The sequence below is a fragment of the Anabrus simplex genome, chromosome 8, assembly GCF_040414725.1.
Source record: "Anabrus simplex isolate iqAnaSimp1 chromosome 8, ASM4041472v1, whole genome shotgun sequence".
NCBI lineage: Eukaryota > Metazoa > Arthropoda > Insecta > Orthoptera > Tettigoniidae > Anabrus > Anabrus simplex.
In genome coordinates this window covers 94582929-94606194 of record NC_090272.1, presented here as the reverse complement: position 1 = coordinate 94606194, position 23266 = coordinate 94582929, and the positions used below count along the sequence as shown (strand labels likewise).

The 23266-nt window shown below is 38.5% G+C and overlaps 1 protein-coding gene across 2 annotated transcripts in view; it reads left to right on the top strand.

Annotated features, from left to right (window-relative positions):
- The window catches only part of LOC136878841 (uncharacterized), a 322409-nt gene that overhangs the window by 40336 nt on the left and 258807 nt on the right, over positions 1–23266 (top strand). For both annotated transcript variants that reach the window (XM_067152369.2, XM_068229033.1), the window contains exon 3: positions 4836–4987. In XM_067152369.2, the coding sequence (XP_067008470.2) occupies positions 4836–4987 (152 nt within the window). The remainder of the gene's footprint in view (positions 1–4835; positions 4988–23266) is intronic.

The following is a 23266-nucleotide window of genomic DNA, read 5'->3' as shown; positions in this document are numbered from 1 at the left end:
CTAGGAGTAAGTGATATTCGGGGAGATAACGAGGAAGAGAGAGGAGATTATAAAGTATACTTGAAGGGTGTTAAAAGTGGAAGGGCGGAGTATGGGTAGGACTGTTTATCAGGAATACTATTGCACGCAACATAGTTTCTGTTAGGCACGTAAATGAGCGAATGATGTGGGTAGATTTGGCAGTTGGAGGAATTAGATTTGTCTCAGTGTATTCGCCATGTGAGGATGCAGACGAGGACGAAGTTGACAAGTTTTATGAAGCATTGAGTGACATCGTAGTCGGGGTCAACAGCAAAGATAGGATAGTGCTAATGGAAATAGAACTGAAGGATACGAAAGGGTTATTGGTAAATGTGGGGAAGATATGGAAGCTAATGGGAATGGAAAGCATTTGCTGGACTTCTGTGCTAGTATGGGTTTAGCAGTGTAATAGACAAATACCAGAAACTTATAAATAATAATGGGTTTAGCAGTTACGAGTGCATTCTTCAAGCATAAGGCTATTCATCGCTACACATAGGGTGCTAGGGCTACTAGATATATAATAGAATATTTCTTAACCGGCTTTGAATTCAGGAAGTTTGTTAGGAATGTACGGGTTTTTTCGGGATTTTTTGATGATACAGACCAATATCTGATCTGTAGTGAACTAAGTATCTCTAGGCCAAGGATAGAGAAAGTGAAATCTGTTGGGCGAACAAATAAGAGTAGAAAATCTCCAGGACGAGGAAATTAGACAGAAGTACATGGATATGATTAGCAAGAAGTTTCAAACAGTGGACAGTAAGCAGGTTCAGGATATAGAAAGAGAATGGGTGGCATAGAGGGATGCTATAGTAGAAATAGCAAGAAAATGCCTAGGAACGACTTGTCAAGACTGGAATAACGAACATCTTAGTGGAATGATGAAGTGATAGCAGCTTCTGAACGTAAGAAGGCTTATCAGAAATGGCTCCAAACAAGGGCCAATGCAGGTAGGGAATTGTACATAGATGAAAGAAACAGAACAGAACAAATAGTCCTTGAATCCAAAATGAAGTCTTGGGAAGATTTTGGTAATAACCTGGAAAGACTAGGTCAAGCAGCAGGCAAACCTTTCTGGACAGTAATAAAGAATCTTAGGAAAGGGGGGGGAAGGAAATGAACAGTGTTTTGGGTAATTCAGGTGAACTCATAGATCCTAGTGAATCATTGGACAGGTGGAGGGAATATTTAGAATGTCTTCTCAACGTAAAAGGAAATCTTCCTGGTGGTGTAGCAAACAACCAAGCTCATGGGAATTAAGGTGAAATTATTAAAATCAATCAAAGGCATTTATGTTGACAATTGGACTGCAGTGAGAATTGATGGTAGAATAAGTTCTTGGTTCAGGGTACCTACAGGGGTTAGACAAGGCTTTAATCTTTCACCTTTGCTGTTCGTAGTTTACATGGATCATCTGCTGAAAGTTATAAAGTGGCAGGGAGGGATTCATTTAGGTGGAAATGTAGTAAGTAGTCTGTCCTATGCTGATGACTTGGTCTTAATGGCAGATTGTTGCCCAAAGCCTGCAGTCTAATATCTTGGAACTTGAAAATAGGATCAGTGAGTATGGTTTATGAAAATTAGACTCTTGAAGACTAAATTGATGTCAGTAGGCAAGAAATTCAACAGAATTGAATGTCAGATTGGGAAGCTGGAACAGGTATGCGATTTTAAGTATTTAGGTTGTGTGTTCTCCCAGGATAGTAACATAGTGAGATTTAATCAAGGTGTAGTAAAGCTAATGCATTGAGCTCGCAGTTGCAGTCAGCAGTGTTATGTAAGAAGGAAGTCAGCTCCCGGACGAAACTATCTTTACATCGGTCTGTTTTCAGACAAACTATGCTTCACGGGAGTGAAAGCTTGGTGGGCTCGGAATATCTTATTCATAAGTTAGAACTAACAGACATGAAAGTAGTGAGAATGATTGCTGGTACAAATAGCTGGGAGAAATGGCAAGAGGGCACTTGGAACAAGGATATAAAGGCTAAGTTAGGAATGAACTCAATGGATGAAGCTGTACGCACAAACTGGTTTCGGTGGTGGGGTCATGTGAGACGAATGGAAAAGGATGGGTTACCTAGGAGAATAATGGGCTCTGTTATGGAGGGTTAGAGGAGTAGATGGATTGACTCTGCATTGACTGTTGAAATGGAAATTTACATAATTGTTCGGTTTGCGAATCCAGGCCCAATAGTTCGCACATACATTGCTTTCTTTTATACACTCCTCGCTGTCCTCGCTGCTTTCACTCAAATTGTCATCAAAATTACGCTTGCTGAATTCATAATCATTTATATCAGTCACTTTGATTTATACTGTAACTTTCTTCACCCACTCATAAAATTCACCAGATTTGAGACTTTATTGCGTTCAGGCCTTGGCGCGCCATAATTACAATATAAACAAACCACACGCGTACCGGAAAAGATATCCACCGAAGATGAAATACGTGAAATGATCTATAGTGGTCAAGAAACTTCCAAACAGTTCAATACACGCTACAGATATCAATAATCAGCATTCTATATTAATGAATAAGAAATCGGCAATTAGGAGCCGAGAACGGGCAGTGCCAGTCTTTAGTCTCCAATCGGTTAAGTGATTTGATGGAATCTGAGGATGTTCTTGTAGAACGTAACTTGTCATTCTTTGTACTTTTAGAGGAATGTTTGTGTTGAAATTGTTGTGTGTTTGACAAAGACTGGAAAGTTATGTTAAATTTAACTAAGGGCTTGTACTACGACAGCCAGATAAGTGCGGTATAAATTTATTTGGCAGTTTGGACATTTATCTGGAAGTTCGGTTGAAACCGCGTACTAAGACTTTCGTTGATGTGCAATCTGGAAAAATATTCTCGAGTATAGCTATGCCGAAGTTGGAGAGGCTGTTAACGCTCTTATCTGGGACTTTGTTCTTATCGGGGACGCTATTGTAAAGAATCAAGATGGCTACTCATCAAGATGAATCTACATCTGCATGATGCTGTGCAAAATTAAGTTGTTACAATGTAATTTATGTATATATTTATAAAGTATGTCATGCTTCCTGTCCAGCTATCACAGAATTCTTAAAGATTTCCCAAGCTAGCAAGTTGTTGCTTTTGAGTATATCAGGGGTAGCCGTGGTCGTTAGGGCAGCGTAGTTTGTTGCTAAGCAGTTTTTCGTTGGGTTGAGTCCCAATAGTCTAACATTCTTTTACCTTGTAAATAGTAGTCTGTAGGCTACTAGACGTGATAGTACATATTTCCTAATCATTAAAATGCGTGTCAAAAGCGTGGGTTCTATTCCAAATCTATCCGCGACGCCCATATGGAGTATCAATCAATACTGATCTGCATTTAGGGCAGTCACCCACGTGGCAGATTCCCTATCTGTTGTTTTCCTAGCTTCTTCCTAAATGATTTCAAAGAAATTGGAAATTTATTGAACGTCTCCCTTGCTAAGTTATTCCAATCCCTAACTCCCCTTCCTATAAATGAATATTATCAGGTAATCCTGGTGAGGGTCCCATACACTGGAACCATACTCTAGTTGGGGTCTTACCAGAGACTTATATGCCCTCTCCTTTACATCCTTACTACAACCCCTAAACACCCTCAGAAAGGTATACGACGTTGTTCATGGCGATTCGTCCATCGAATGAGGATGTTAAGGTTATATTTGTTTTACTTCATAACAACTTGCTTCATAAGTATTTACGCTAAAGTGAGATAAAGGCTTGCCAGTTACTATTCTCACATTATATTGAAAAGAAAGTAACTAACTACTTATTCAATGAGCAAACAGTGAATTGAATTAATAATAAAATTAATGATCCCATGCTGCATCAGTTGCATTAATTACGAATATAAACTTTACTTTCGTCGTAAAACGCAACCTCGTAAATAGTACTAGACAAAATAAAATACATAACCTGAATTTTAACTTTTGCGTCCAGGTTACATTTTCAGTCTTTTTATTTTCTATAACAGTTTGTTTCGTTATACAGTTCATTAATTTTAACATTTCTTCATATGTATATATTTCAGTCCTAATTCTGTTTTTGACCTGGACTAACACATTATAGCTAAATAAGAGTCTGATACTGGATTCTAGTAATACAATTTCAAAAGGAATAGAGCTAAACAAACGAAAACGCTAGGGAACACATATACCACCATGCTAAATTTCACTATATTTTCAGAAACCTTATTACCAACCCAATAGAAATGTTACTACATATTCCGCATTACAATACCGTTGTTTAAATCCGTTGGTAGTACGCAAGAAAATATTTAACTTCTAGTTTGCAAAACTGCAGCCTACGTATCTGGCTGTTTATCTGACAGTCGTAGTACAGGCCCTAAGTCGACACTGTAGAGTATGGCATTATTGTTAACATAAAAACATGCTGTACATCAGGTGGAGCCATTCAGCAGAATGTGCTTCGCAGGTGGAACTGTACGAAGTGCTGTGTTGGGTTATTTCCATGTTTTGTATCTTTCCATTTTCATGCACATTATGTATTTTGAACGATTGTGCCCCTCAGCATGCACCATTATCTGATACAGGTCAATATTTTTCCCCGCTCAATCTTAGTTGTTATTGTCTGCTTAAAATTATCTTCAGTGTGAGTAGTGGTGGGCCATGTTTAACTCTGATATCAGAATCGACAGATATAACTGGCAAAGCAACATTCTCATTATATTGTAATAATTATAGCAAGTACTTGGATGTATTTTATTGTGAAAGGCCTGAAATTCTATAATAAAATAGAAATAATGGGTATTCCCCCTTTTGTATTTATTGTTTATGCTTTTTCTTGTCTGTAGTTCACGGGGACGTGGCTTCAGTTCCCGAGGTTCTTATCGTGGACGTGGAGGAGATTCAAGCTTTTATAGTCGGGGCACGTATAGGGGAAGATCGAGCTGGCAGACAGATCGCTCCTCAGCTGGCTTTGACTCTCGAAGCAGATATACTTCAGGTATGCTGCAATAAATTTTTCATTGTATTTACTTTTTAATTGTGAAAATTACCTTGCATTTTTCTCCAATTAATAGTTTATGGTATTTACTTTAAAATTTAATTGTTAAATTTTTTTAAAATAGTTCATTTCTTTATATACTCATATTTCATTAAGACTTGATTTCAGGAAATCATTCCAAAATCCTTTCTCTCAAATATATTTGAAACTAGCTGCTGTACCTGTGTTTCGCTACGGAATTCTACATTGTATACAGAATTCTAGGTTAAGTAGTGAACACGTAAGATGTGTTAAATTGTATAGCTCTTCACGTTACTTCAGAAACGCGACAGGGAAGTCACCATACGTCTTTTCTCATGTGAAGACTGGGTTCTGGAGTTTTCACCAAGATTGCAGGCCCCCTTGCCTACTGCCATTCACAGTTGAGTGGGGCAGTTTTCAATATAATGGCAGACACACTCTACCTGCCTTTTTACATACTTAGAGGTTTTCCCAACTGAAGTCACCATACTGTACGTCATTCACAATGACGTCGTTAGGAATGTCGCGATTTAAAACATTGCCATCATATGAAATATTCGAACAAATGAACCACACATGTGCTCTCTTTTAAAGAATAGTACTACGCTGCAGATCTTGCTGTCCAAAGTTCCGGAGCTAGAATGATCAGGTCTCATACAGCCGTGAACAACCCTTTGGCATTATTCCGTTAAGTGTTGAAACATGCTAATTTAGCATGGTTTCTAATGTGATTATACCGATGTCTCCTAGAGTAGATATCTGGCTGTTCCTATAGTTATTGTATTTCAACCTTCTGTCGACAGAGGGCAGCTCCCTCTGTCGCGAGCGTGAAGGATCTTTTCTCGGCGAGACCTTTTTAATATCTTCTCCTTGAAGGAATGTTGGGCTATTTATGCTGGGAAAAGAAGAGATGTGTCACACACACACAGGAGCGGCGTTTTTGCTTTTCTTATGGTGGTTTTATAAGTTTAAAACTATGCAAAACTGCTGCATCATTTGCATGCTTCGATGAATGATATTGACGGTAATATAACGTTTTAAATTTATTTGATGTATTATCTTTCTTTTTATTATGGCCGACCGAAGTCCCTCTCGGTACTCGAAGCGAGAATGCCACGAGTATGAGTTGTGTAGGTGATTGTGGTGCGTCAAAATCTGGTCTCTGATTATTTTAACACTTTCAGCCCCAGAGGTATGGAAGGCACATTTCCTCCCAGCCCACGATGTTTTAATTAACACGCACTCAGCCCCATGTGAATCATTTTGATACACACCAAGTAAGGCGCTCAGCCCCATGTGCATCATATTGACACACATGACAGGGCCTTGTTCTTCAAAGTGTGAGGCTTTCAGATTCACACGTACATTGAAATAGCATAGTGTCTTCTTCTCCCTGGGGCTGTGGGACCACAGGACAGTGCTGGGTCGTATATTGGTCAAGGGTTGGCAGCATTGCATAGCCTTTCCTTGTCTGCCAGTCTTGCCTCCAAATAATATTGTTTACATCCCGTGCTGGTGTGTTATTGCAGGAATATGGATTCTGATGAGATAAGAGACGAAATAGAAATGTATTCAGACAGTAGTGGTAGTGAACTTAGTATTTTTAGAAATATGAGTGACCCAGAAGATCCGATAGTGCACTTGTCAGACCTTGATTTCGACAGTAGTGATAGTGATAATATTGTGATGGACGAACCTAATCTCAACAACGTGGAAGTATTAAAAGAGGAGGAACAGAATCAGAGTTGCGTTTTGAAAAGTGTTGATGACGAAATATTGATAACAAAAAAAGGTGAAGTCATAATTTGGCAGAACGTTGAAGGTAACTTGAATACCTTCGATTTCACTCCTAGAGGTGTATCCGAGAGAGCTAATAAACTGTCCACAAATTTGCCTTTTGAATTTCATTCTCTGTTTTTTTGATAATGACATTTTAGATCTGTTGGTCAATGAAACTAATAGGTATGCTGAGCAAAGTATTGTTGATGCCATATTGAAGGGAAGAAAAAGTTCTGTTTTAGAAAAATGGTATGATGTTACAAGGGATGACATGCTAACATTGTAAGGTTTAGTGTTATGGATGGGTCTAGGTAAAAAACCTAAACTAAGGAACTATTGGTCCAAACATGCAATTTACAACAGTAAATTATCCAAAGCTATGAGTCGTAATAGATTTGAAATGATTCTTAGTTACTTACACATTTCCAACAACGAGATTGCCCAACCAAATGACCGATTGGCAAAAATAAGACCACTGGTCAGTGCACTAAATGTTAAATTTCAAAATGCAATGAACCCACAGGAGGAGTTATGTATTGATGAGTCAATGATTCCGTTTCGTGGTAGGGTCAAATTTCGCCAATACATCCCAAACAAAAGGCATAGGTATGGGATGAAGTTATACAAGTTATGTCTGAAAGGTACCCGGCACTCGAAAGTATATGCTGGAAAAGAAAACATCCCACGCGGTCAGTTAGTTTCCGCTAATACAGTTATGGAATTAGTGCATCAACTGTTAGGAAAAGGACGTACTTTATACACTGACAATTTTTATACGAGTGTCCCACTGGCCCACCAGCTAAATGAAAAACAGACACATCTAGTTGGAACACTTCGTAAAAAAAGAAAAATGAACTCTAAAACAGTCCAGAAAAGTACACTCCACAGAGGACAGATGATTGTCAGGGAAAGCAACACCGGAATAATAATGGGAAAATGGAAAGACAAAAGGAACGTGATATTCTTGACAACGAAACATGTTCCTGAACTGGCTGAAACTACTACCAAACAAGGCGTTACAAGGAAACCAACCACAGTGTTGCAATACAATGGAGGAAAGTCATTCATTGATGTTTCAGATCAACTAGCATCTTATGGTACATCTGTACGTCGAGGTGTAAAATGGTACAGAAAAATTATGTTTGAACTCTTGACTAATACAGCTGTTGTTAATGCACACACAGTTTACAAGTCTACTGTTTTTGCACCAAAAGACATTGTATCATTCCGAGAAGAACTTGTAACTTACCTGCTTTTGGAACGTCTTCACAACAATGACAAAGACGACCTACCGAAGAACCACAAACTCAAAACCATTGAAGATAGGCCCGGAGGTAGATGCACTTCTTGCTACCAACTTTTATCAGCACGTGAGGGGAGGAAAATAGCTGCTAAGAGATGCTGTCAAGTAAGAACAATGTGCTTTGGTTGCCCAGAATTCAAGTACATGTGTATGGACTGTTTTTTCAAGAAACATAGATATGTAGCGAAGTAACAGAAAGTAAAATGTTGCTCTTAGTAAAATGTAAAAGAAATCAGTTGAAGGAATCTACTGAGTTTTGTATGTATTTACGCCTAATGCTGATTCCTGTGTCCATTTTTTAAATTTCAAATTCTTGTCACCTAATCTAACCTCGCCTATTCTAACGTAACTTAACCTAACCCTGGTAACATAAAACAATATCCAAATCTGTATGGAAGTGTTTGAAATAAAAATAAATTAATAAATAATATTTTTAAACTATTTTTGTGCGTGTATTAAAATGACGCACACGAAAAGTGCATACATAACTTACTCACAGCCCATGTGCATCTTATTGACTCACACCTTATTTAGGAGAGTTCAAGATGAGAAAATGTTTTTATTTGTTTTAAAACACCTGTAGGCCACCAGAATAACGAGTTCATGCAATAGTAAGCCTTGGGCTGTGGGTGAATTTATCAACTTTCTGGCTGGGTTTAACGGTGTATCAATTTGATACACATGGGGCTGAGCTCATAACTTACCATGTATCAAATTGATACACATGGGGCTGAAAGTGTTAAACGAATTTCTCGATGAAACATTTTGCCATTATTTGGAGGTATGGTCTGTGTGTTGGCCAGGTCTATTCTAGCTGTACGCAGTATGTAGGTGATGGATCTACGCGTGACCGTGGGGTCACAAACGTCCTACTGTCATTTGCCCTAGGTGGGCTATATATCTACTACTGACATGAGACCTTGTAACCTGACAAACCCCAGTCAGATATTATTATTATTATTATTATTGTCATTATTATTATTATTATAATTATTATTATTATTATTATTTATTCATGTGTATATTTCATTTATGTGTGTATTTAGCCGTCGCGGCTTAGTAACTCTTTTTGGAACTCTCGTTATTATGGATACTCTCTATATTTTATTTGGGACTAGTGTGTTTCGATCACTCAGTTTATCTCCCGGTTGTGTACGTGACGAGTCTCCGAGCGGGGGTTTACGTGTTGACGGAGCTGAGGTGGAAAATTCCAGGAACTGGGCTATTTTAAGATGCTGTTGTGTTGGCTTGGGCTAGTGTGGTGCAAGCACGCGTCGGGAGTTGGAAGTTGCAGCTTGCAGTGTTCAGATGTGATACTGGTGGTAATCGGAGAGGTGTTTTGTACGAGTTGTGGGAAGATGTCCCATGCCATGTTGGGAGTTCGAGATCTGCTGTTGAAGGAACCAGGGAGAAAGATGCTGGAGTGTAACAACATTCTATGGTTATGAATGTTAGCCATATATAATTCTACGGAGAGTCTACGTAAGGTAACGTGTTGGGCCTTTTCAAACTATACCAACGCCATCAGCAAAGTGGAGTCCATTCTTGAAAAATGAGTCGTGACTGCGTGTGAATATTTTGCGTTGCGGAATAAACTGAGTACCAGTTATTGAGAGAGAGTTATTTCATAAATTAAGACATTTATTATTTATATCAATATTCTCTTTATTTTGTTATATATGTTCAAGGGTGTATCACGACGAGCTCTGCTCGGATTTCTAGGTAAATACAGGTTTAATTGACTAAGTATATTGTATGAGATTAATATATATTCTGTTTAATTTCTATGGGTGGGGGAAATTACCAGATGGACTCCTTTTCCAATATTAATATTTTAGGTATCAAGTGATTCAGATCTCCTTGTCACAAGGCAACGACCCTGAAGATGAGTTTCAACAGCCGGCAAAGTTTAAGAATTATTTATTTGTATATTTATGGCTCCCAAATTCCATTAGTCATTATTATTTATATTTATATTTAATAGAAAGATTTCAACCTTATTGATGAAATGTTGAACTGCACTCCACGAGTTGCCTTGATTTTATTTACTCGCACCAATCTGCCGGAATTATTTGCCTTTGGGGGCAAAAGGATCGCGTGATTGAATGAATGTGTAGATCAATGAGCTGAGTGCCAAGATGACGTATCGGTCTGTTGAATTTATGCCTATTTGTTCCCTATCGCGCCTCTTTTCTCCTGGGTGCGAAGTCTTTATTTTGTATGGTGTGCATCCTAGTTGTTTACGACCTGGAGCTCGCCATGTTGGTTTATTTCTTTCATGGCCGTGTGCAGGTCCATGTTTTCTGTTATTGTTTTGCTTTGCGTTCATTGCTCCATGGAGGATTGTCTTTGCCCCTCATGGATTATTTCCTTGGTCCGGCAGTTTTCTGATTTAATCACTTTATTATTTTATCTGCTCCTTGGTGTGTGGGAATCGATATGTGAGGGGTATTGTTAAAAAAAAAAGGGGGGATATGGAAAATGACTCCCACGCTTGAAATTGCGTTTCTATTCCTCGCCGAAGGAAAGATTGAATAAAGATTGAGTTAATGATATTCAACTCACAGTTTTTAGTAGCGAGGTCAGTGGTGGAATAAATGCTATCATCTCAAGAGTAACTGTGCCCTATGCATGTAAGAAAAGATGAGGTCACGAGACCTTGGTATGATTATCTTTTGGGCTGACGCCGAATATGTATGCATTACCTTGTTATTATTACTGGTTATTTCATCTAATTAATCCCTTTGATTTACGTTACATTACAATAAATTCTCATCTCATCATTTATACGGATTTTTACTCGTAGTAGTGTTAGTTGTTAGCTTTAATTGTTTGAGGAGAATAACATTTACAGCTCAGGGCTATGTCTTTCGCCCTTCCTGATCGGGGATCCACGGCAAATTTGTTTCCCTACGATGGTCGTGATTCACTATGTGTGTCCTTTAGTTAGGCAGGGTGTGGCTCAGTGTGCACACTGCTCGTTCCAATTAGCACCTCAGAGTATGGATAAAATAGCTGGAATACTGTGGTGAACCAGTGTGTTACGTACCAGTAGTGTCAGAAAATTTATCAACCAGAGGAATGGCATGCTAAAGTAAAAAGCGTTCTAAATCCCTAGCTACGTCCCATGAATATTCAGGTAGTCTATTATACTTGGTATGTAACAGTAATCCCATCTATAGAAGATGAGTGGTAACAGAAGAGACAAAGCACATCACAACAAACAATGGTCAGGTAATAGGATTGTTGATCAATGTTATGAACTTTTGATATTCTAGGGATTCGCATTTAGTTTTCTTCCGACTTCATAATGTGTGGGCATCTAATGTAATGGGAGTCCTCCTTTCTTTCATTACTCCATTTTTGTCATATTCAAGCGATCTTTCCTTTATGATTTTTTCTCATTTTTATAATCATCTTCATAATTTTCTTTGTTTATTGCCTGACGGCCATGCGTTTGTACCCTTGAAGACAAATAAGAAAAAGTCATTGTCAGTTAACACGATTGAACAGTATTGCCATGTCAGCAATGCTCAGCGTTGATATGGACTATGCAGCAGTCTAAAGTCATCTAAATTCATGAATTCTGTTATGATCGTCCCCTTGGGTGGATGGTTGTGGTAGAATAATGCCCACCCTCCCAAGTTCAGAGCCTGTGGGACCACATTTAGTCACCTCTTACAACAGGCAGGGATACTGTGGTTGTTTTAGTGCCCCCACCCACAGGGGGAGAGCTATAATAAGAGAATATTCATGAATTTGTATGGATTTAGACTTTTGTTGCTTAGTCCATATCAACGCCGAGCTTTGCTTATTTGGAAATATTGTTCAATCGTGTTCACTGGCGATGGATTTTGTCATGATTGCTTTAAGGTGTGAGAATGCATAGTCATCATTGAAGACGATCATAAAAATGAGAAAATAATCAACAATATTACATTGACCATTGTGTGTTGTGATGTGCTCTGTCTTTTTTGCTGCGTACAGAGTATAACAGCTTGCCTGAATACTGGCGGGAAGTAGCCGGGGAGTTACGTCTGTCTTCTTTAGCATGCCATTTTTGCTAGTTCATGAATTTTCGGATTCTACTGGTACGTAACACACTAGTTCATAATAGCATTCAGTTCCTACTGAGGCACTGATTGGAATGAGCAGTATGCACATTTAATGGAATAATGGCAGAGGAGTGTTTGCTGCTGTCTGTCATTCCACCTGGGTTCTGGAGTTTTCACCAGGACATTCCAGCTCTGGAACTATGGACTGTTAGATCGGCAGTGGAGTAGTGTTCGTTAAAAATGAGAAAATGTGCGGTTCTTGATTTGATTGAGTATTTTATGATAACATTGCTTTTAATCACGCCATTCCTACAGGCATCATTGTAATTACCTATGCTGACTTCAGTTGGGAAAACCACCAAGACAGTCTGAGAATTCTGTAGTGAAGCACAGGTAGATCAGCTAGTATCATAAATTGAATTGGTTCATAAAGAAAGGCCTAGTCCATTTTAGCTAATTGTTGGGAAATCAAGAAAAAACATCTGAATGTTTTAGTATCGTAATATACATGTAAAAATTGTTACTATCAAATAGAGAATTCATATTAGGATTTCTCTGATCATATTTCATGAATTTATCATCAGTAGTTGAATTATACAGATTCTTTAAGTCTTGTGGACTGATGACCTTTCTTTATAAAAGAGGTTTATAACTGAGTAGCTTTAATTAAACACTCAGTTTTCATACAGCCTGTTTTCACAGAAAAATGTTAGAATAATATAATACAAAGTTCTTAATCTCAGGATGAAGAACAGTTACTGAAATGAGATTAAATCTTCTGTGTCCTCCTCTAATAATCATCTTCATTGTCATCTTCTCTCACAGTAGGACAAGAAGTTAGCTCTGTGAAGTACTCCTGATACTTATCAGGCAGGTATATACTCGACCAGTTTCTTCAGATCATCAATTTTCCTCTTAATAGGTATCTTTTCTGCTGGGTATGCAGGGTTTATTGGCAAAAATGAAGGCACTCGACTGGAGCTACCTAATCTGAAATGAAAGTATCTATGCTCAAGCCATCAATGAATGATTAAAAATATAGTTTTATAGGTTCTGTATAAGGAAAACTAATAAAATACATCACTATACAATTATGATGCAGTTACAGAGTCAAATGATCTCAAAACAGTGCATAAAAACAAGAGAGTAGCGCACTGTTGATCGACAAACACCTAGCGCCTCTATGGGTACTTCATAAAAGTAGGGCTTCAGTCCGGACCGATGCCCTTCCTGTACAAAACGCTGACTTTCTCATCACAATATCACAGTGAAGGAGAGGTTGGACTGATCTCCTTTCTTGATAAAACGATGCGATGACCATTCAAGATGATTCAGTGGTAACTCAATTTAAAAAAAAAAATGTGCCTGGTGCCTTTTCTTTATGAATCAATTCAGTTATATTGTCAACACTTGCTAATTTTATCTCTTAAATTAGTCATGATGTTGGATGTAAATTGTATCTACTTTGTTGTGCACATGTATTGGCGCAAGTTTTTTTTTTTTGCTAGGGGCTTTACGTCGCGCCGACACAGATAGGTCTTATGGCGACGATGGGATAGGAAAGGCCTAGGAGTTGGAAGGAAGCGGCCGTGGCCTTAATTAAGGCACAGCCCCAGCATTTGCCTGGTGTGAAAATGGGAAACCACGGAAAACCATTTTCAGGGCTGCCGATAGTGGGATTCGAACCTACTATCTCCCGGATGCAAGCTCACAGCCGCGCGCCTCTACGCGCACGGCCAACTCGCCCGGCGCAAGTTTATCATGATTTAGTATTAACCCCTTTGTGCAACCACATCAAAATATACATGGGAAAATCAAAGCAAATGCACAAAGATCAAAATGAAAACAAACACGACACTTACCGTAAGGGCAGTAGCCAAAATACGAAGTGTGGAGGGCAAAAACATAAAGGAGAAAGGCCAGGATCTTGCATTAACGTTTGACAGGTTGCCAGGTCAATATTACTAACTACTAAATAACAGACAAGATTAAATTTAAAATAAGGAATATTTACTTAATAAATTAAATTTGAAAATTTAAAATAGTGTAAGAACAGTTATATATATACAGTAAAACCTCGTTAATTCAAAGTCGTTGGGACTCAAAAATCGGACTTTGAATTACGTGATTTTGAATTAACCGCCAATTCGCAATTCAGAAGTACCAACCCTTGCCGCGTTACAAAATATTCTACGGCCCGTTACTGCATGCAGTTAACCTTGATTCACAGTTTATACCCTTCAAATGCCATGAAAAAACAACTATTCCCAAAATGTATCCAAGAAGGTGCATTTACAGCATTCAAGTTATTCACTCGGATATCTCACTGGCAAACATAACCTCGTGCAACTAAAGAGAAAAAAAAAAAAGCACGATTCAAAGAGGAGAAATCTATGCTGGCTCCCATGAGCAAGTGCTTTATTAATTGGATTACTATACTTTATGCATTTTAGATGCCTTGTATTTACAAAGGAAGTACCCGATGCCCTTAAAATCGAACTTTTCTATGGCTCTATCCTTCGATTTCCCGCCATGGTACTTCTCTCGTACTTCAGAAATGTAAACATTTGCCGCGTCACAAAGTATTCTAAGACCCATTAATACATTCAATCACCTCGATTCACAGTTTAAACCTTTCAAATGCCATGGAAAAAACTATTTCTGAAATATATCCAACAAGGTGCATTTACAATGTTCAAATAATGCACTTGGATAAATCGCTGACAAACATAACCTCACGCAACGAAAGAAAAAAAAAATCACAATTCAAAGACGAGGTAAATTATGCCGGCCCCCCTGTGCAAATGCATTATTCTTTGGATTTCTGTACTGTTCGCATTTTTATAGGCTATGCTTTGTACTGGCATGGAAAGTGCCTGACGCCCTTGAAACATTGTGGTTTATTGAACTTTCCTATGACGAGGGGATAAAGTTTCTCGCTTCCATCCCATGTGCATTGCAACGTACTACTATGACCCATTTAAAACTATAAAACCGTTTGGGCTTGCATTAAAATAAAGCAATGCAGTTTCACCGGCAATGACAATATTGTTCGGTGCCTACGAATTTATTATCCGAGCTACGCTTTTTCGTCAACTGTCGGCATCGCCAGTGTTGGCGGATTCTGTTTTTCCGCACACTGCCTGTTGCGTGATATTACGGCGTTCCTTAAAAGGTTGAATACAAAAGAATTCCGATTTCATTCAATTTAGCAATCGTGAAGCACACTGTAGACCCACCGAAGTGAGTGTAAGTGCGGAAAGCTACCCTTCCACGTTCCGGAACGCGCGTTCTATTATGACGCGGAGCGGATAAATTTCGAGTAGAAATTACTCTGTAACATACTATTGGTTGTTTTAAAATGTAAAGGCAGTTTCAAATTAAAAGTCGGTAATGGGGCCGACATTGTACTTCGAATTACGAATTATCTGTATTTCGAATAAAACAATTTAAATAACATGCAAAACTGTATCTCATTTTTCCGGGAACGAGAGCTTCTTCGAATTAGGCGGGATTTTGAATTAACCGATTTCGAATTATCGAGGTTGTACTGTTTGTGTGTGTGTATATATATGAAACTGTGGTGACGAATGTCGAATTGCTGTTCACATCATTTCTTTGGGAGCATAATATTCAGTTATCAGTTTCAGATCACGCTGGAAATTTCTTTAGATCAATGTTCCCCGATTCTAAAGTATCTCAAATATGGTTCTGCAAGAACTAAAACCTCTGCTTTAGTTCAGTACACGGCATCCGAGGCAAAAAAGGAAATATGTGAACTTTTGCAAATAACGCCTTTTTCTTTGGCTACTGATGGTAGTACGGATTCAAATGCAGTTAAACTTTATCCTATAGTTCTCTCTTTCTTTAATGCTCAGAGAGGCCAAATATCAAACTGTTCTATCGTCATTGTTAGAGTGTACAGACAATACAGGTGAGGGAATTTTCTCTGGTATTAATAGTGAATTGTCTTCTTTAGCCATTCCATGGGAAAATTGCATTTCTTTTTCATCTGACAATGCATTCACAGTGAGAGGGCGAGTAAAGGTGTTGCCAAATTTGTGAAGGACAGGCATTCTTCTGTTTGTCCCAGATTGTTCATGTCATCTCATACACATGTGTGCACAAAAAGCAGCAGGCCAATTACCAGCCAATGTAGAGAACACGTTGAAAGTTTATCAGGCTTATTGTGGCACAGAGGGTCACAAAATTTTGAAATATGTTAGTACCTGTTGGCTCTCGCTTCAGTCTATTGATAAGAGTTCTTGAGCAGTGAGAAGCTTTGGCATTCATGTTTGATAGTGAGACCGACCATAAAAATGAGACCACGAAACAGTTTGAAACTGTGACATCTTTCATACAAGACCCACACACAAAACTGTTGTGCTACTTTCTTCATTGTACACTTCCTGTTTTTAACTCGGTGAATATATTTCTGCAACAATATGCTCCAGCCATACATCTTAGGAGGAAACTTACTGGTCTTTTAATTGACCTATTGGTCAGATTTGTTCAGCCATGTTCTATTCAGTCAGAATCTACCTCCCTTTTGAGTGTTCAATTCAAGAGGAGGAAATACCAGAAAGCCAATGAGGACTTGGTAATTGGAGCAAAGGCTGGGGCGTACTTGAAAGATAATGAAGAGATGTTTTATAATTCTGTAAGAGTTTTATATGGCAGCTTGCAGTTATATTATCAGGAAATTTCCCCTTGATGATGAATTTCATCATGCCGAAGTTGTAGACATCTCTCTCAGAATAAAGGTTTCCTATTCATTTCTTGAGTACTTTGTTCGAAGATTCCCAACTTTGGTCAAAGAAAGTGAACATGACAAACTTGAAGAGGAATTTGCAGTTTACCAGTGTGATACTTTCCCAGAATATATTGTACATGAACCTAACATTGATGTGAATTGGGGCAACATTGCAGAGCTTAAAAATGAAAGTGGACAAATTAAGTATAAAACCTTAAACAATGTTGTATTTGCAGTACTAAGTGTACCTCATAGTAACTCTCCCACAGAAAGAGTTCTTGGTGTTAGGAAAAATCAGACAGAATTCAGGCCTACATTAAGTACATCCACACTGGAATCACGGTTCGAAGACAAAAATGTCATCTCAGGGGTAAGTATGTTTCAAGAAAACCTACACTGAAAAACAGTTGCTGGGTGCGAAACAAGCTACAAAGAATTTATCTCAGGACTAACAGGTAATGAGCAAATTGTATTGTGTAATATGATATACTTCAGAATAGATTGTTGTAGGAAATGGCAAACGGGGTGCTACGGATTTGACTCATAAATGTTCACGAATGGGTTGGAGGGTGTGAGAGTTAAAAATGGGATTACTGGTAGCCCCCTTCAAAGGTTCAAAGGTTGGCACCTCTGTATTCATCGGGAGTTGTTACTGAATACCGTCAAGAATTTGGTGTTCACAGAAAACTGATCTCTCTCAAGAATACTGAAGCAAAAGCTAAATTTAGAGGAGAATTGTCGGAGCCATTTACAATCAAAACTGGCCTTTGGCAGGGGGATGGTCTCTCGCCTATTTCAATAGGGAACATGCATGATCCGGGGTTTTAATTAAAAATATGCTAATCTGATTCAAAATTGCATGCAGAATTCAAAAATGTGATCAGAATGTACAAATAATAACTCCAAACATGATTAAAATCTACGAAAATGTCATGTCACGCAAGTACGCGATCTCATTGGCCTGACGTCATCGTACAGGTTGAGTGAATTAGCAGACGAAATAACACATAGTGTGCTGTGAGAAGCAGGATACACTTTGCGTATTTCTACTTTACATTAGTGTCTTAGTATGGTTAAATTCGAGGTCTATATATTGGATAATAATCTGAGTGGTATATTTTAGACTTAAAATGAATCCTGCGCAGACAGTGAGGCAGAAAACTTATAAATGGTGTAGAGTTCCAATGTGCAATAGCACATCGCATACCATACCAAACAAATTGTTTATAAACGTTCCAAAGACGCTAAAACTTGTGAGAAATGGATTTTGGCGAGCTGGAGAAATGCTGGTGATATATCGGAAAAGTCTACAGTTTATTTTTTGAAGATTTTAGCGTAAGATGAATTTGTTTGAATTTTCAAATCACTTTTCCATGTCAGCTGTTCTAGTGGTAAAACTTTAAATTTTAATGTATGATGCTTTATTTAAATGCTTCAATTACATCTTGGAATATGAAAGTAATAAACAGTGCATTAAATAATGCTGATTATTAAAGTATTCTCCAAACCTAACCTATGGGTGATCCATGTCAAGATAATAAATCAAAGGGGTTATGAACCATTTTGACAGCTCTAATTCTACAAATATATCTTGGCATGGGACAGTTATGTATGTCTTTATTGAAGAGCTTAATTGGTAAAGAAATTTAGGCTATATCTAAATACTCTATAATGTAACAAAGAATAGGCGTGTACATCATGAAAGGAAACAACGTGAATTTAACAAATGTATAACTCTACACAAAACCAATGCTTGTCTGTTGGGGTCTTATAAGTTAACAATGCTCAATTATAATAATTATCATAATATTAATGAAATAAATAACATAATTGCACAAGGTGAAAATAGTGATGTAGGTGTTTAAAATATTATCCAACTTAGCCTAAGTTTTAGGTTATACAAGCCAAGTTAATAAACCGAAGGGTGAAAATACCGCACGAGTTGGCCGTGCGGTTAGGAGCGTGCAGCTGTGAGCTCGCATCCGGGTGATAGTGGGTTTTGAACCCCACTGCCGGCAGCCCTGAAGATGGTTTTCCGTGGTTTCCCATTTTCACACCAGGCAAATGCTGAGGCTGTACCTAAGGCCACGGCCGCTTTGTTCCCATTCCTAGGCCTTTCCTGTCCCATCGTCGCCATAAGACCTATATGTGACGGTGTGACGTAAAGCAAAAAAAAAAAAAGTCACAGCACCCAAAGACATTCCTGTATTGAGCGATTAAAATGTCACCAGGACACTTTTCTTTCCTGATATGCTCAGCTTGTTAAAAGCCAAATGTAATCAATGTTATTGGCTTCACGCCCCGCTAACAACTTCTACGATTTTCGGAGACGCCGATGTGCAGGAATTTAGTCCTGCAGGAGTTATTTTACGTGCCAGTAAATCTACCAACACGAGGCTGACGTATTTGAGCACCTTCAACTACCACCGGACTGAACCAGGATCGAACCTGCCAAGTTGGGGTCAGAAGGCCAGCACCTCAACAGTCTGAACCACTCAGCCCGACTTGTGAAAACTAGATGAAGTCATATTTATCTTTATCATGTTTAACTTTTTCCCTCCACAAAGATATTTAATTCTCTTTCATGGGCCCCGGAAGTGGGTAGGCCAGTTGTCCCAACCATAAATATATATTTTTTGGGGAATGATAGATTATAGCCCTATAGTACTATGATCTTTCTTTCCTTCTTTCTTTCTTTCTTTCTTAATGAGTTTATTCTTCAGGGTTGGTTTTCTCTTGGACTCAGCGAGGGATTTCACCTCTACCACTTCAAGGGCAGTGTCCTGGAACGTGAGACTTTGAGTATGGTGATGAAACTGGTGAGGAGGGCCATTACCTCGCCCAGGCGGCCTCACCTGTTATGCTCAACAGGGGCCTTGTTGGAGGATGGGAGGATCGGAAGGGATAGACAAGGAAGAGGGAAGGAAACGGCCGTGGCCTTAGGTGCCTGGAGGAGAAGTAGGAAAATACGAAAAACCACTTCAAGGATGGCTGAGGTGGGATTCGAAACCCTTCTACTCAGTTGACCTCCCGAGGCTGAGTAGACCCCGTTCCAGCCCTCGTACTATTTGTTTTCAACTTTCATGGCAGAGCCGGGAATCGAAACTGGGCTTCCGGGAGTGGCACGCATTAACCACTACACCACAGAAGCGGACTAGTACTATAATGCTACCTATATGTTTATGTTAGTGCTGAAATCTGGTTTCTTACTTTACTAATGCTGAAAGCCCGAAAATGTAATGTTATTCTTTAATAGGGGAATCAGTCTAGAAGGAAATGTTGAAAGTGATGTGATATCTATCCAGGTTCGTTGTTATCCTAATACTATGGGTTACAGTACATTGCACGTATATAAAAGACGCCACTTACAAACTTGCTTGTTATCCGCGAATTTCTGCGGCCACAAAAGTAACTATTTTTCAAGAATGATGACATTTACACATGATAGATTGTCTAATTGTGCTGTTTTGAACCTTTCTTCTGTCATTTTGAAGTTATTCGCGATCATGAATAATAAACAGTCGGCTTTTAGCAACGGCTGATGCACAACGGCTGGTAGAGCTCCATGCGGTACTGGATCGTGACGTCACACTGCGCCGCTTACGTCAGAGGCCGTTTCACTCGCCTTGCGGAAAGGCACTATTAAATATTTTTTAATGGTAGAAAACAAGGCAACATACCACAATGTAATACGTTTACGTACTATTTCATTGGTGTACTTTACAAAATAAATATTTTTGAAAATGATGCATGTTCCCAATTGTGTATTGGAGAAGGTCATGGGAGAATGGAGAAAGAAATGCTAACCGAACATCAAGATTGGTAGAAATATAAAACTAAACTGCTTAGCATTTGCAGATGTTTTGCACTACTTCCAAATACAGTAGAACCTCGATAATTCAAAATCGGTTAATTCAAAATCCCGCCTAATTCGAAGCAGCTCTCATTACCAGAAACATGAGATACGGTTTTGCATGTTATTTAAATCGTTTAATTCGAAATACGGATAATTCGTAATTCGAAGTACAATTGTCGGCCCCATTACTGAAATTCAGACTTTTAGTTCAAAACTGCCTTTACATTTTAAAATAATAGTACATTACAGAGTAATTTAAAATTTATCCGCGTCATGATAGAACGCGTGTTCCGGAACGTGGACGGGTAGCTTTCCGCACTTACACTCGTGTGTCTACAGTGTTCTTCATAATTGCTAAGTTGAATGAAATCGGAATTCTTTTGTATTCAAACTTTTAAGGAACACCGTAATATCGTACAGCAGGCAGTGTGCGGAAAAACAGAATCCGCGAACACTGGCAATGCCGACAGTTGACGAAAAATTGTGGCTCAAATCAATTTGTAGCCACCGAACAATATTGTCATTACCGATGAAACTGCATTGCTTTCTTTTAATGCCGAGCCCAAACGGTTTTCTGGTTTCAAAGGAGAAAGTGCCAGGCGGGGAATCGTAAAAGGGTGGGGCTCGTACTGTGTTGCAATGCATGCGGAAGCGAGAAAACTTTATCCCCTCGTCATAGGAAAGTTTGATAAGCCACAAAGTTTTCAGGGCGTTGGGGACTTTCCGTAGAAGTACGAGGCATCTCAAAATGCAATCAGTACAGTAATCCAAAAAATAATGCATTTGCACAGGGAAACCGGCATAATTTATCTTAATCTTTCAATTGCGTGATTTTTTCTTTCGTTCAGTGAGATTATATTTGTCAATGATTTATCCTAGTGCATTATTTGAACATTGTAAATGCACGTTGCTGGATACATTTTTTGAAATAGTTCTTTTTCCATGGCATTTGAAAGGTTTAAACTGTAAATCGAGGTGATTGCATGCATTAATGGGTCTTAGAATACTTTATGAAGCGGCGAGTGTTTACATTTTTGAAGTACGAGAGAAGTGGCATGGCGGGAAATCATACAAGGCTTACGAGGATAGTCATAGGAAAGTTTGATTAGCCACGATGTTTTAAGGGCATCGGGTACTTTCTGTGCAAGTACAAGGTATCTAAGATGCATACAGTACGGTAATCCAATTAACCTTTTAAGTGCTGAGTTACCAGTTAACTGTTTGGTACCTCATTGCTGAGTTTCTTCATTCATGTGTAAAATTTTTTGTGGAAGCCTCAATTTTTAACTTATCAGTGGGGTGATTAGCTTAAAATGTTCATAAATGTTGGTTCTTTATAAATCTAAATGCAAATGGAAAATCTTACACTTATGTTCAATATTATTTTGAGAGAAAACAAAATTACACTTGTGCCTGTGCATGCATTATCTTTATACAAAGTAAAGTGCCCAAAATATTATTTCCTAAAATCTGTAGGCAGCTAATGCATGTAATTTCTTAGAAGTATATAAGTTGATATTTTAAAATACTTTCTAAACCTGGAATGTGGTGATATTTACATGTTTTCTACTGGTTGTTTGTAATGCCGATTTGCTCAACTATCTGTACCAACTCCACTGGCACAAAAGTTTTTAAAATATCAATTTTTTTCTGGTTGTCATCAAACACTTCTTGGCCTTCAGAGCCTGTCACAGTTACTTGAAACTCTGGTGAACAGAAGTAATCCGTCCGCCGCGAAGATAGTGATAAAATAGCTTTTGTACTCACCGTGTTTTTCTTCTTTCGTTTAGGAGGAGGCTCTGTTTATCTCACTCTCACTTTCAAAATCGCTTAACAATTCATTAAAATCATCTCAATCACTTTCTGCCGTGGTTAATAACTGAAGGATTCTGTGATCCGAAATAACATCACTGCAAGAGCAACTAGATTGTTGTTCTGCCATGTTTGTTTACATCACAGATGAACTCCACAGAAGTCTACAAAAAGCTCTGTAAGTTACTTCCTGAAGCTGTAATCTGTCATCAATTAGTTCTACATAATGCCCAACAGATGGCAGAATATATCAGAGATCAAATTGGCACTTGAAAGTGAACCGGGAAAGTCAAGAAATTAAAATTCTTGTGCACCGTCTATAGACGGGCGTGGCAGTGCTGGACCGGCCGCGTCAGCCCGTCTATAGGCGAGTGTAGCACTCGTCGGGTTGATAAAGGACTTGCACATGGGAGCCAGCATAGATTTCTCCCAGTCTTTGAATCATGCTTTTTTTTCTTTCATTGCGTGAGGTTATGATTGTTTGAGTTATCCAAGTGCATTATTTGAATACTGTAAATGCAGCTTCTTGGATACATTTTGGAAATACAGTTGAACCTGACTTATACGTATATCAAGGGGAACAGAAAAACTACTTGCAACTCAAAATTACTTAGAAATCAGACTTATGCAATAATCACGCATTTACTGAAAAATCAAAATCACACATTTACTGAAAAACCAATGGAATAGACCTACATGT